Here is a 16,568-nt window from a genome sequence, read left to right on the forward strand (position 1 = left end):
ACAAAAACAAAAATTGTATCATGAACATGGGAAATATCAAAACGTCGATTACATCAATCACTCATTTTTTTCTTGTAATTTTTTTTAGTGTGCCCGAATATATTTGAAAGACTTCGAGTTGTTTGAATCCCTATTCGTTATATTAAGAAACAGATAAGTTATTGATCACACCATGCATATAGATCTGACTCCGAAATTATTGTTCAAAACACTATAATCTGTTACTTCACACTTGTAAACACTATATACAAGTTTGTGTGTCTATATGTTTGCTTTTCCAACATTGTGTAGAAAACTGACTAAAATGTCTTTAACAATTTAGTACGATAGAATGGTGAACGTGATGAACTAACGAAATGATGAAACGACGAAATGATTACACGATGAAATGATGAATAATGATGAAACGATGAAATGATGAAACGATGAAATGATGAAACGATAAAACGATGAAACGATGAAAAAAAAAGGAATACTGCTATCCTAATCCATTCTCACCTTTGATGTCATTTATTCACACCATGAGATTACGTCATGCAAATTCATATAAAATCTTGCCTCATATAAACGCGCACAACCCCATCACACCATAAACTCCACATAAACCCTCAAGTTCATGCGATGTCAACTCATGAATATTCATACATTTTGCATCATCTTGGAACTTCACTGCTTCACGACTCCGCTGCTCAGCGGGTAAGTGATCATAGGCCTATCTTATGATCCTATACGTCGTGTTTACACATTTACACGAATACCGGTAATGATATGAAATTTTCTGTATGTATTATCGTGCAAGCATGCGACTCTACAACCTAACTTCGCAATAACCATAGAAATCATTTCAAGAGGCTCGCTCTCCACAGCTCCACAAGTCTCACCTGAGCGTGCTTAATCTTACAATCATACATTATTGATACGCATTTGCATACATTAATATTCATATGCTAGGTCATCTTGTTGGAGCTCCGCTGCTCCATAATTTGCTTTTGGTGATGACTTATCCTTATCCTACGAATTTGCATAGTTACATCCATATCAACCTTTCGCATCATCGCGCAAAATCATACGACTCCACAACATACACTCAACACCAGCCATACAATCAATTGGAAAAAAAGAAACGCCAAAGCTTATCAATATTCATATATTAGTCGTCTTGGAGCCCCACTACTCCACAATTCAATATAGATGATGCTTAATCCTTCATACGTTACCGGTATATGCATTTGCATTTACTTTGTATCAACCTTTCGTATCATCGTGCGAGAAAAAACAAACAAACAAACAAACAAACAAACAAACAAACAAACAAACAAACAAACAAACATTTAAAAAAACATAGCAAAAAAAAAAAAAAACTAGACTCCACAATATGCACTCCACACTGTAAGCCATACAATCCGTTGCAAAAAAAAAAAAAATGTAAGTCTCCACAGCTCCACAATCAAGTATGAAATGTACTTAAGCCCACTTGCGTTACTGTCACGCCCATTCACAAGCTAAACATATCTGTGTCATACATTTAATCTTTGCATATGATGCTGATTTAATTTACCCTTTCATATCATCGTGTAAAATCATACGACTCCACAGCAAAAGTTATACTCCACACCAGGCATACCATCGGTTGTAAAGAGTCACTCTCCACACCTCCACAGCTCCACAGCTCCATAGCTCTACAGCTTATACATAATTCATGTGTATTTACATAAATACATAATCATACATATTCATGGTTTAAGCTCATTAATATTCATATGTTAGGTCATCTTGAAGCTCCACAGCTCCACAATTTATTATTGATAATGTTCATTTCTTCGCACCTTACTGTTATACGCATTTGCATAATTATATTCGCATCAACTGTATACGTGCAAAAATCATAGACTCCACAACATACACTCCACACTAGCCATGTTGCAAGAGAGTCACTCCCGCTCCACAACTCCACAACTCCATAGCTCCACAGCGTACGCATAGTTTATACAATGTTAACATAATTGCATAATCATACATATTCATAAATTAAGCTCACTAATATGATATGCTAGGTCATAGAGCTCCACTGCTCCACAATTCACTATTGCTATTGCCACACCCATTCACAGACTATTATATCTCACACTCATACATAATGCATGTACATTACATAAATACATATTCATACATATTCATGATCATTACTATTCATGAGCTCATTAATATTCATAAGCTGTGGAGCTCCACCGCTCCACAGCTCCACTGCTCCACGAGGTGCGAACGGGTACATGTATATACTACTCACGCGCGAGTGTGTTCCCATGAAGTTTGTTTGTTTGGTTTTATTTCTACTTTTTCAAATCACATATAACCATAGAGTACATACATATACACTCACCAAAAGAGAAAGAAAGCAAAGTAAACACTTTTTTTAGTTCATATTTTTCATAGAAGATTTTGATGAAAATCAATGTATTATATTTCATATCATATCAAAGATAATTTAATTGGCTATCAACCAAAATTTAAGCATGCGTGAACACATTCGTTTTTGTCCTTCAAGGCACAAAAGTAAAACTTGCAAAAACTATAGCATGTTGCCTTTCATTTGCAAATGCTCTTCAAGGTAACAATGATAACAAAAGACCACTTTAACACAATGAGAGACATGGATGAAATAGCGGGTTGATAGCCAATTAAATTTCCTTTCGTATGATATATAATACATTCATTTTTAACCAAATATTCTATAAAAGATATATACTCGAAAAAGTGTCTACTTTCTTCTTTTTTTTTTTTGCTGAGTGTATTTTAGCATAACATTGGTCGATGCATAAAGCTTATATAGCATTATATTACAGAATAATTCAAGAGGACATCTTAAAACAACAATAAATTGTAAATTAACTACATAATGATTGAGTATTCATTTATTATGTCATACACTGCGATAACCAAATTTTAGAAGAAAAATAGAGAAAAGGGGGATTGAGGTAATGGATTTAGGAATTATTTATTTGTAGTAATTGTAAGAAAAGAAAAGAAAAAAAAAAGCAGGAGACCGCGATCATAAGCAGCTGCTTGACATAGATCGAGGTCTCGGGGTAAAATTAGAAATCAAGTTTGACTAAGACGGACGCGTCTACAAAATAAAATTGTACAATCAACTACAAAGTATCGTTGTGATATATCATCAAAATAAGTCGACCTACCTGCTTTCCGTGAGAGCTTACAATGCAAAGTTGCAAAGGGATAGGTAAGGGCATTCTCGTGTACGTGTGTGCCTTGTTGCAGCCAGATATTAGAAATGAAAGGCGCATGCGTGATACAAACGTACGTCACTGCACCCCACCGATCTCCTCGGCCAATGATCGTGGATGAGCCAGTGACTTCAAGAATAATAGACAATAAGAAAATTCAACGCTGAACGAGCAACATTCTGGCAGGCCCGTAACTATAGAACGTCTATTGGGGAGTTCGAAATTTGCAAATAGTGGACCTTTCTGAGAGTGAACAGGGAAGGTCTGAGAAGCATGAGAGGCTAATTGTATTACAATCCTTGCATAATTCCAGATTACTGATATGACTAACGAATGACACTGCAGGAAAACATGCAAATTATGCTCGGTACTGGGTATGGTCAATCCTATGTCTTTTGTTTATCATATTAATACTTAAGCAATGATTGACAGATGATGTCACTGGCAGAATCTTAGTTTGTAATGGTGTTTTTTGTTTTTTTTTTTTTTTTGGGGGGGGGGGCGTATCCAAATAATCTGGAGGAAAATATTGTACAATATTGTTTAAAAATGGTACATAGTATTGATATACTTTTAAGTTGCTCAAAGCAAAAACAAACGAAATTCTTTGATTGTATAGCGTAATTTCCTCATTCACTTGAAAAACTTGTAAAACTTGAATAGGAAATGTGGAATATGGAACAAGAATAGAAATATAAAAAAAAAAACTTTAAATTATTAGTCCATCCAAACCCCCTTCTGCGTACAGCCACATATTGAAAAAAATATACAAATAGCAATGTTGTTGTTGTTTTTTTTTTTGTCAAGAAGACCCTAATTATACTCGCCGGAGGAAGGGAAGGGGTCGTTCGAACTGCCGACCCCCTCCCCCCCCCCCCCCCAATAGTTACGGGCCTGTTCTGGGGATTGTCAAAATTCAGATGAAACAAGATTGTTGATAGGGGTGTACAAAACTTTCTTCAAAGTATTTTGCCTTGAACATTTCACTGAAATATTCATTATGTAAATGTGTGATTTGCAGTCTTTAGTACACTTACTATGCTTGTTTGTGTTTTCCTCGTTCTCTTCCTCTATATATGTTTTGTTGTTGTTGTTTTTTGGGACTGATTGACAAATTGTCCTTCATCGAAGTAAACTATCACCGATTATTAAGTGTTTTAAGTTATAGCCATGATAAAAGTCATGGGCAATAAACTCGGGTTGGATTCAAACCCATGACCTCCTAATTGCTAGACAGGAGTCATATCCACTAGACTCCTGAGCTTCCGGCCGATAACCAGTCATGATTCTGGTTCCTTGTAATACATAGCAGCGGACATGGCGGTTATTGCATATTCATTCAAATGGATGATTATTGCATCGAGTTGTTTTTATTGCAACTGACTGAAAAATTGTCCGTCATACCCCTTCATCATTAACCACACATGTCAATGTTTCCCTTTTAATGAAAATAGTCGGAATCTTTGCAGTACCAAGAACGTAGACTGCAATTCTGAAAAATCTTGCAACCAACTCATCAGTTTCATAATGTTCTACTGTCTACCTTGCTTCATACTCACATTGATAAACCTACAAGAATAAACAATGCAAGGTCTACTAAAACTCTGAATGATATTTTTCTCCCGATGTTTTTCATGGAAATTGTAGAAACAGTATCATGATATTCCTGACCATTTACCTGTTTTTAATACACTTTAAAATCCTCAATTACCTAGCAGATGTTATGATCGTTCAGTTAAAATGTACAGGAGTGAAATTCCAGAAAACATACATTTTTTTAATCAAGATCTTTTAGAAGAACAATATGGTATGATGTTATCAAGGTGCACAATTCAAACATCTAGGTTTGTATTCGAAGGCTTATTTTTTTCTTATTGTGATAAACAAAATCATGCCCTTGACCCCTATAAAGAAGCCGAGGAAATGGCGTTTGACAACCTTGAACTGCCCATGGTTTCAGGCAATGTACACTCACCCGTAATCGTCTTTTTAAGTTGCACTGTATCTCTGAGAAAATGACAAAAAAAGCCCCCTTGCTGACCATAAAGATTTGCTTAAAAAGTGTAATAAAGAGTAACCAACATTAATCAATGACAATGGAAAGGAAGTCACTTTAACTCAAAGTCAGTGATAAGCCACGTGGCACCTTGCTCATGTGGTTGTTGATTGATAGCAAGGATCCCCAAGTTCAACATCCGAAGCTGAGGCGATGGCACCAGGTGTACACGGCTCCATCACTGGGGACGTGTAAAATTATCAGATATTACCTCAATATTCACGAAGTAAAGTGTTTATTAATATGGCATATCTATGTCTGGAATCAACGTTACCTAACGTGTTTTTCTCCTCACGTGGCTATACATTAACTCGAGCGAGAAAATCTGTTACATCAGTTTTTTTTTTTAATACGATGTTATTGTTTCATCGTTGTCATGTGAAGGAAATCGTAGCAGTTATAGACGGGAATAATGGTCCATATACTGAAGGGAGATAGAAGTCACAGTTGTTGTGGTAGTAAATGGAGTAGTTGCAGAAATGGTATACTATGAGTAGCGATAGAAATAATTTATTAGTTATCAACATCTTTTAACGGGAACAATCGTTCAGTTCTGCTGATATCCAGCAGACTTTCATTTCAAGAAAGCCCTGTAAATAGTATAGACTTTCATATTAAAAGCAAAACAAAACGATACAAACAAACAAAAAATCTTTACACGAATTGAATAAAATAGCAATGATAACATATCAGTTGTTACTATGATAACATTAGTAGCTGTTTCTCTGATAGGGAAATAAGTAATGGGTGAGAAGACAGGAGTGCGTAATATTAGAATCATTCATACTGTTATAGGTTAGCAAGAGCAAGATTATGCATTATTGTTCTTACTCTGTGGAAAATGTCTAGTCTCAGCCAAAGTATTCCTGCTTCTTCTATTTTGTTGTCAAGGTCAGTTTTGGTTGAGACCTAACTTCAGGTTTCTAACATTTTTTGGTGAGATGATGAGAAACCTCTTATAGAATATGAAAGAACGTGTAATTCCAAGAGGAATTCAACGTTCATTTGATGAAACTTGTTTTTTAAATGGCTGAGACATCCAAAACAGTGCAATCCAAATAACAGGTGGGACCCACCTTTTATAAGGATCGCTTTGTTCTACTTTACTTTTGGATACCTCAGCCATTCCGAAACCGATTTTCATCAAATAAACTTTGAATTCCTCTTATACTAGAATGATATGTTCTGTATAATTTCATAAGTGGTTTCTTGGTATCTCGCAGAAAGTTAAACGCCCAGTTCTCATCTCCACCAATACTATAACATCCCTTTAATCAAGGGTATATTGAGTATATCCCTTTAATCAAGGGTATATTGAGTAGTTAATAAACTAAACACTGTGAAATCCGTAAGCTGTTGAACTGTAAATCTAAAGCAATCTTATAGGTATATAGTTACTAGGACAAACAACGCATTGCAAAATTAATCTGATTAGACAAAATGCATTGGTAATCAAATGGTTAAACCATTTTTATTGATTGATTTCAGACGTTTCGGTTAATTAGGTAAAAGGTCGGTAGTCAAATTCACCAACCTACTGACGTCACTAGAAGAAAACGAAATATACCAGCTCTTAATCTAGGATTTCAAATTGCTGTAGTAAGCATTTTAAAGAATACATTATTTTCCTCGAGTGGCAACTGATCATGCGGTTGTGAACGTGACAACCGTCACTCCTGGTCTGCTAATTCAGCAGTTAGAGAGACTTCCCTATCATTTTCTGTAAGTTAAAAAGTCGATAAAAGAAACTTACTTATAAAGAAGTACATTATTTTGTCGAGTCAGTATTTCGTACTTGCGTCGGTAGAGAGTCGGCATACAACCTACATCTTAACTATATTATTGTCTTCTGATAAGTTATGATATGTTTGTCCGTTATCATACAATATACGTAATCCTGACATTAGCCAATTAGATTTGCGGATCTGACTTGAAGTGTTTGCATTATGGCGCGCCGCTTGGGAACAGAACATCTTGCGACGGCTGCATCAAAAAGTATAAATATTGCCATCTGACTGCAGCTCCTCATCAGATCTGCCTTGAAGATCGCCCTCTACTGACCTCTAGAAGAGTCTTCTCGACATCAGCTCAACCAGTTCGTCTTTGCCGGTGAGTTTTCTTGTTTTCCTTTCCCTATTGAACCTACTATCATAATATCAGGGAATAGACAAGGTGCTACTTATTTACAATAGAGGTAATCCAACTCTTCTCCCAAATATCAATAAACTCCTCAGCATCTTTTATGTCTTCGAATAGATTCTTCACTAATGCTGCATATCATTTTTCTAGAAAATAAAATCTAAAGGCTCCGTCAAAAATTTCTTTAGGAACTGGTACAAACGCCGTAAGAACGATTTTACACCACTCCGGAAGAGCTCCTCAAAACGGTCGTACAAAACCAGCATTCTTATTTTCATAAACCGTTCGTAAGTTCGCAGCCAGCCTTGTCGATAGCCTTGTCCAAGATAATTTTCAACATCGTATATATGCGAATCCCCCTTTTCTCAAGGCGGCCATACGATCAAGAGCAACGTCAAAAAGATTTTAGTAAATTTCGTACGGTCGCAAGACAATTCCATAGAAGCCTCAAATTCTTAAGATGATCGTAAAACGCTCGAAGTTCTTCACAGAGGGCTCGTACGGCGTTCGTGCAGTTGTAGTCTCCTTGGCACTGATGCCATGCTGGCAGTATCAAACTTTCAACAGTCATAGAATTTTCGGCAGTACCTACACGGCATGGCTTTTTCCCCCAACCAGACAAAGGATATAAGCATTTGTAAGATCTTTGTACGAATGACTTGAGAATGCCTTGAGCTTCACGTACGACTCACTTCGTTTCTGAAGAAGGTCTTAAATAATTGTTCTTCTAAATTTATCGGGGTTCGTACGAACTTCGTAAGAAGGCCGTAAGAAACTATGCCCCATCATACGTATATCTACGAATCTCTACGAACTCCCGAATTCGTATGAACAGGGAGATTGTTTACGAACCTTTGTGACCGTAACTTTACTTAAAAAAAAAAAAAAATTATAACTGATTTAGAAAAGGTTGCTCATTCTATTAGGTGTTATTTTTTATTTAGATAGATTGAAAAAAAAATGCTTGAAATTATCAAGTTACGTGTATTCGAAATTATGCTCGACCATATGATATCAATTCATGGAACTGAAAGATAGGTGTCGAGGGACCAACGCTGGTACTAAATGTTGTTAAATCCAGACTATATCTAAGATAAAGTTATATATGTGCTGTTTCAATGAGCAGGAAAGTTTGCCGCAAACACAGTGATGGATTTAGTGTATGCAGAAATTATGGCACATGGAGCTAAACAAGCCTTTAACCGCCCCTCCCTCTCTCTCTCTCTTGACTTGTGCAGACATCATGTTGACCTTCTTTGCAATCCTCCTCGTGGCAGCCGCCTCGGCCGAGCTCGCCCCGTTGTACCGCAACTCAGAGCCTATCCCAGGCAAATACATCATCAAGATCAGGGTAAGTTTGAAGAGCTAAAGATTATAATCCTTAATTTCCTGCTTCAGCGTTCATGGACACGAGTTTCAGATTTCCACTCCCTCAGAAAAGGTAACATAAGTTCTGTTTGGTCTGTATGTAGGCTGTCGGTGATACTTAAGTTGTATGGGGTTATAAAAAAGGGTCGAGACCGTACAAGAATAGTAACACTTACATCAAACCTCCAATGTGAGTGACTGACGAGATTGTAGCTGTCTTTAACGAGCTCACAACTTCATCTGTTTAGCGCAGAAAGTGACAAGTGTCAAGCCAAGAAATGAATGTGTAACAATACAGTATTGTACTAGTTTTGTGAAGCGATGGTCGGTATGTAATATTCTTTGCTCTTCTTATGTAGGAGGAAACGCCTTTCCCCCCAAGTCCCAAGTTTTAACCAGTCTTGTATACAATGTAAATCATTTCTGTACTCCTGAGCTTGTTTGTTGTAATAAAGCTTCTCAGTAAAACCACTTATTCCGATTTGTTGATTAATGAGCGTTTTATCCAGAAAGTAATTAATGAATGGAGAAAATAATGCGATCTTCCCTGTCATTGTCTGGACATGCTCCCAGGACGAGTACAACCTCGATGAGATCTCCTCAACTGTTCGCATCTCTGGTGGGCGTGTCGGAAACATTTGGCGCAACGTCCTGCATGGATTCGCTGCAGAGTTGGAGGAGCGTGTCCTGGAAGTTGTAAGTGCATTCTGTCACCATCAAAGGGGCTTCCATTTCTAACCCTTAGAAATGAATGACTAATCTTCACCATTTCATTTTTTTTTTAAAATCTTCGTTATATTAAGACTATGTCTATCGCTAAAGAAGACCGCACGTTGAAATTTACCTGCACCGTTCGTAAATGTTCCTGTGTGTCGCTAATTGAGCATGTTTACTGCACACGCCTTATGGCGTTGTTTCCCATACCTTCTCTGCAAAACGTTAATGTACAAGTACTATATTGATCTTCTTCTCCAGCTCCCGGTGCTCATCGTTTGATATTTCGCTCTTCTTTTTTTTATTACTTGAATTGAGGTGTTTTTTCCCCTCAAATTTCATTTACTCGCTTGTTCACTGGCAACATAATGTTGCAAACAGTGTACAGTGATGGTGATATCTGTTGCTGTTGTTGTTGTTGTTGCTTCCAGAACACCAAAGTATAACCCAAGAAATTGATGATAATGACTCAAAAGCGAATGGGAGAGGGAAAAAACCCGGATCACTTTCACCGCCAAGACTTGGCAGAGAGCGATATTGGCTGTGTGTTCTGGTAGTTGGTGTTAGACAATGCCTTTCAGCTGTCAGCCCAGGGGGTGTTTCATAAAGCTGTTCGTAAAGTTACGAAGGACTTACAAACGACTGGTGATCAGTTCTTGTGCTGAATTATTGAAATTCTGATAGGTATAGCACATCAGAACTGATCACCAGTCGTTCGTAAGTCCTTCGTAACATTACGAACAGCTTTATGAAACAGGGCCCAGGTTCATCATGAGCGGCATCCTCTCGTTCCACACCTTTTGGTATATATTGGACTCGCGCTGGACACTGTGTTAGCACTGATACAAAATCCTGTAAAACTCTTTCTGTAGGTTCGAAGTCTGCCTGCCGTCGAGTACGTGGAAGAGGATGGCGTGTACCGTACTCAGGTCACGTGGGGTCTTGACCGTATCGATCAGAGGGACCTTCCTTTAAACAACTACTACGGCCCACGAGGTACTCAACTTGACCTAGCATTTCTTCCAGGCTAGCAGATATTAATATGATCATCATGACATGTGGCACCAATGCGAAACACCTTTGTCGTGTATGTAAATTTTTAATTCTTGTTTGGGGATTTGTCGTCATAATAGGCGCAAAAGGAAGCTTCTACACACACCAGTTTCAACATTCAGTTTATACACTGCAAGTAGCGCACATGTCATGTAGGTTGTAAGTTAGTCTTATCAATTCCCATGCATTCAACGCGGATATAAGCTGTAAGCATGGATTTCTGACAATCCAAATGGGTTTACGTATGTTGTAAGGTTAGATTAAAATTTCAGTAAGTTTCAGTGAGTTTTATATCTCTACTTGTACATGACATAAGATAAGTATAGCAATATCAAATATATTATTTACAAGCCATGAAAATATAAACAAGATTTTACATTACAAGTATACAATCATGTGAAATAATAAATGAATTTCATTACAGATCTGTAAGTATACAGGTGGGGAGACTGTTATCAAAAAGCAAATCGCTTGACTTCTACAACGGCCTCTGAACATAATATATGCCTTGTAACATTTTTTAACTAAAGGAACGGAGCACACTCACGTAGAACAAAATTTAACGTAAATCTTTAAAGTACTAGTATTTTAAATGTCATTGGACCAAAAACAACAAAAAAACAAAGAAACACACAACCGAGAATAAGGGACCCGAATAGGAAGAGTAGAAAAGAGAAGCAAGGAAAAGAGAAGGAAAGCGATGAGATACAGTGTTCAGGAGTTGACAGGTAACAAAAGCGTTAGCTAATAAAAATCAGCATGGATACAAAATTTCTCAAAACTGTGTTTATCTAGCGGTAGGCTTTCTCTCCGCTTCAGTAAAAGTGAGGCAAACTATGTGATATCATTAGACGATCAAAATTCAACAGAAATTAGAGGTATAAAATCGGAAACTTGAATGTTCAGACTTTTGATGTAATGGGGAACAAGTTGTATAGATATTCATTGTCCTTCAGACTATCATGGATTGTCGGAATGTTTTGTCTTCTACAGGAACCGGAAGTGGCTATACTGTCTGGGTGATTGATACTGGGGTCCGAGATACCCACAATGATTTCGGAGGTCGTGCCGATCAGGTCAAGAACTATGCCGGCGGTAGCAATGTAAGTAAGACGGTCATAGACGAAACATGCCTTCATTATGATACTGACCATAATATGGACAAGGAGGGGGGGGGGGGGTGATTACAATATGGATAATTTGCAGTTTACCAACCAATTCGAATATGATTCTATTTGCCAACGTTTCCTCGTGTAATTCGTATTCATTCTGCATAAAAAGGTATCTATATGAAGCTGCATAATCATATTTGTATGAGTGGATGTGTGGTAAGAGGTTTATTGTGGGGGGGGGGGGGAGGTATTCATCTGTATGTTTCGCTTTTTAGTCAACACTCTAGGTTTAAAATTTGACATTTTGGGAGTATTGTCTGTGGGAGAAAACAGTCAACGGGGTTTCCAATATTTACTTATTTGTGAGTTTCGCTGTGTGCGTGTGTGTGTGTGTGTGTGTGTGTGTTTGTGTCCGTGTTTGTTTGTTTGTGTGTGTGAGTTTGTGTGTGTGTGTGTGTGTGTGTGTGTGCGTGCGTGTGTGCATGTGTGTGGTTGGTTGTGTGTGTACCTGCGCATCATGTGAGCAACGCCGGTGATGGATAGCTAAGGTCCTTACATACTTGAAAAATAAACATCCTTCATATTGTAATCTTCTCTTACTGACTCCAGGATGACTGCAATGGACACGGCACTCACTGTGCAGGAACGGTTGGATCCAACACCTATGGCGTTGCTACAAAGGTGAACATAAAGGGAGTGAAGGTTCTTAACTGTTTGGGATCTGGAAGCAACAGTGGCGTCATCAGCGGTAAATCAAATGGTTGCTTCCTCTTCAACCTCACTTACTTTCTTCTATCATCATAATATGTCTCGACTGTCCCCAGTGTCAAGAAACTAAAGTCAGTTCATGGTAGCACATTGGCATCATGATATAGTCTGTCTATAGTCCTCCATCAGTATTTATGCCAATATCTTTAGCCTTCGCAACTTTGTACTTAAAGAAAGTGTCAAGAAAGATTGCATAGGTGAATGTTCAATATAAAGGAAAATAGGAAAGAGTTATCGTATTGAATGACACCGTCAGTATATTACGACATGTAATCAAGCCATCTGTGGAGCTGCCATCACCACAACTTTGACACAAAAGAGGTTTTTTAATGAAAAAATCGATGTTTTCTGTTTCTCCAGGGGTGGACTACGTTAGGGCAAATGCTGGAAGCAAGGACGTTGCGTCCATGTCACTTGGAGGCGGTATATCCACAGCTCTCGACACTGCTGTCAAAAACCTGATCAGCTCTGGAGTCCCCACGGCTGTGGCTGCGGGCAACGATGACGCAAACGCCTGCTATTCATCACCTGCTCGTGCCTCAACCGTAAGAAGCGCAATTTTCCATCAAATAATAGTCCATATGACTTAATGTTAATGACACACATACCAACAGAGTTTCAACTGTAAGTAGCGTGACCTTGTACCTTGTATTTTCCATCAAAATCATAGTCCATAGTTCAGTCCACTGAAGCAGAATACCACTTACAATGATTGCCAATGCACGCTTTTGTAAGCTGCCAAAGCAACGGTTTAGCAAGGTCTTTGTTCATTGCAACAGACTACCATTCGTAGTCATGTCATTTATTGGTATAGAGGTGCAGAACCCATAATTTTTTAGATTGAGGGTTTGGGCATCATTATCAATATGGGATATGAACATTCAAGTTCCGTCAAAGAAAAAAAATATTTGAGCAGTGTGGCTAAGGTTGAATTGTTCTTTTTTCCTCTTAATGTCAAATCGCAGGCTATCACTGTGGGTGCCACCGACAGTAGCGACAAACGATCTTCCTTCTCTAACTACGGTTCCTGTCTCGACATCTTCGCTCCTGGTACCAGTATCACTTCCACGTGGTACACCAGCAACTCTGCCACCAGGACTATCAGCGGAACGTCTATGGCTTGTCCACATGTTGCAGGTACGATCACCCACGCAAACTACAAGTCGACGACAGACTCTCAATGAATCAATTCCATGCAACCTATGATGTACTGTCACGTCACGTTAATATCTGAAAATGGTCATCGAATAACGCTGATAACTATCATTTTGAAATATACATACATAATTATTTTTACGTTGTTATATTTCATTTACATACTGAAGATTGCTCTCTCGAAGTATAGGTTGTCATTATCAATGTTTTCCATGAATATCGTAATCCTATGTTCTCGGCGAATGGTATTACACAGTGAGTGTGTTTTGGTGTAATGGGTGCTATGTGTTGGCTGATGTAGAGTTGGGGTCGAGTTACATATATACCACTTGTCAACAAGTGTGAATTGACTAATTTATAATCTAAAGGCTCATTTATATTCGTCACAATCAACAATCCACAATTATGAGTTGCATACGAACGGCTAAATACATGCCGATGACGTCACAGTAGTTAGTTCTGGGGGGCGTTTCATCAACGAGTTCGTCGGAGGTTTTCACCGACGAATTTGCTATCAGCCAATCAGACGCAAGGATTTACACTGACAACTGTTAAAAGCTAATGAAATCCTTGGTCTGATTGGCTGATAGCAAATTTGTCGGTGAAATCTCCGACGAACTCGTTGATGAAACGCCCCCCTGATACTGCGTACGACTACCATTGCCATAGTAGTGTTACTACATTCTCATTCTATAGCTTCTAGCCCATCACTGCTTGTTCTGTTTTGTTTGTTTGTTTGTTTGGTTTTGGTTTGTTTGTTTGTTTGTTTGTTGTTTGTTTGTTTTTTGTTTTGTTTTGTTTTTGTTTTTTTTGGGGTGTTTTGTTTTGTTTTATTTTGTTTTTACTTACAGAACTACTGCTGATGATTTATGTTGCTTTTTCTACCCCTGGTAGCCTATACTTTCACTTTTAGTATAGCTTTACTGGCCATGTTTGTTTCTGAAGATTCACATATCGCATTCCACGATCTGCCGAATATATGAGCTGACGCTGCCTTAAGTTTCGCAATGTTATAAGAAAACAGACTGTGTTTCAAACCCTCTCACACACACTTATTGCTGCTATAGGCTTCTTAAAGCACATGATTGATATAGAGTGATTTTAACATTATACCCATGGAAATGGTTTCAAGTGCACAGGGAGATAGCCTCTAATTCATTTGCTTGATATTTCAGGAGCCATCACTCTGTATTCGAAGAGTACATCATCTATGCTTGCTAGCACAAGCAACAATAAGATCTCAGACGTTGGATCAGGATCTCCCAACAAGCTGCTGTATGTGTAGGTATGTATGACACCTTTCATACGTGTACATTTATGTACATCGACTGGGAAGGGTGCTTTTCGAACTTTCTACGTAAGTCACCCAAAATAGCCAATGGTTGCTTACATTTGAATAGAAAACTAGAGATACACAGGATGCCAGTTCAAACAGAACAGGAAAGATTGCATTAAAATCTGACAAAGATAGTGTAAGTGACATTTGGAATTTCACAGTTCCATAAAGCTGCTATTGGCAGCAAGCTCATAACACACATAATATACCAAGAACATGAGGTGATTATGTCATACCCTGACAATTGTCATATTGACTTGTTTACAAAATATATTATTAAAATCTATAATCATAGTTGACGGTTTACCCGCTACAACCCTTTCCCTTTAAAATATATAGTTATTAGATTATTACAACCTGCAATCTAATTTGCCGTGAGCCATATGATTAATTGAAGCTACCTAGTTTGTTTTCACTTGTAGTATGCAAGTCTATAGAGAATTGTACGGCATTAACATCGCCACCTCTACTAATTTGCATTGTGGTTGCAATCGACTTTTCTGTTTGGCGATAATATGTGAAACATCGAATTTTCATGACTTTCTTATTTTACCCTATCCGATTTCCATACGCTTCTCGAAATATGCTTGTTTAATTTGTCCCTATTATGATATTTTGTTGGACGTGGAGTGGATTTTTACTAAAATCAACGCTATCGTTTATTTCTCTCAAAATGACGTAGGTTAAGGGAGAGCTTCCTCTCAGACCAAGGCGTGACGTAGCCACGACTCGTCTCCCATTGGTCTTCAAGCAGACGATCTGATGAGATTACAACGAATTTTATGACATCTGAATTATCGATAATCATCATCATTGACTCGAATGTTACTTCGTGAAAAAAGAAATCGCATTGGATTTCTTTCAGGTGTACTTTGCAGTAGCGTTAACTCTGCAAAAATCATTTGGCATGCATTCATTGTATCAATGTAAACCAGAAATTGGTTTTATTTGAAAATTTGATAACATACACTGGGTCACAGAGAAAAATACTCAGATAGATTTTGAATGAGTCTCAGTTAGCAGAATGAAGAATATGTAATATCTCAGACATGATCAACAAGTTGACAGTCTCAGAGCAAAGTTATATCTCTTGAAACGAGATATGAACAAAAAAATCCCTGTCTCAAACTAATGATCAAACAGATACAATTAAATACATGATCTTCCATGATGGATGAAAGGCGATTGGATAGCAGGGCGTATTGTTTCATGTGTGATTAACACAATGGCTTAACGAAATCAAGATTGTTGTCTGAGACGTTGATGAATGGTGACATCCTTGTAATTGATTAAAGCTGAGCAATGTGATGATGGGTATGACGTTTGCTCTCCAATAAAGACATCTGCAAGATACTAAGTAATATCGATCTGGTCTGTTGACTTGTACTCATTTCTTGAAAAAGGTTGAAGGAATATTGATATTAAGGAATTATTTTTCCCTTCGATCATTACACTCTTTGTATCACATCGTCCTAATACTGATGCTAATGATAATTTATATGAGAGAAAAAAATGGCCAGGTCGAAAATCCCGAGTGCTGCACTGAGATTCGAGCAAGCACGCTATTAAACTTTTTTTTTTCATTGCTCTTTTCATTTTTCTTCTTCTCTTTCTGTAACCCTGAT

At 37.8% G+C, this 16,568-nt stretch overlaps 1 protein-coding gene across 1 annotated transcript; it reads left to right on the forward strand.

The window, feature by feature from the left end:
• The first annotated feature begins 7,337 nt into the window (after positions 1-7,337).
• LOC140226974 (aqualysin-1-like) lies at positions 7,338-16,056 on the forward strand. The gene is made up of 10 exons (XM_072307410.1): positions 7,338-7,407; positions 8,676-8,788; positions 9,379-9,501; positions 10,392-10,515; positions 11,566-11,675; positions 12,294-12,432; positions 12,813-12,997; positions 13,418-13,589; positions 14,783-14,892; positions 15,626-16,056. Exons 2-9 carry the CDS (start codon positions 8,681-8,683, stop codon positions 14,890-14,892), a joined length of 1,071 nt encoding a protein of 356 aa, XP_072163511.1. The 5' UTR covers positions 7,338-7,407; positions 8,676-8,680; the 3' UTR covers positions 15,626-16,056.
• Positions 16,057-16,568: the final 512 nt, after the last annotated feature.

The sequence above is a fragment of the Diadema setosum genome, chromosome 4, assembly GCF_964275005.1.
Source record: "Diadema setosum chromosome 4, eeDiaSeto1, whole genome shotgun sequence".
NCBI classification, from domain to species: domain Eukaryota; kingdom Metazoa; phylum Echinodermata; class Echinoidea; order Diadematoida; family Diadematidae; genus Diadema; species Diadema setosum.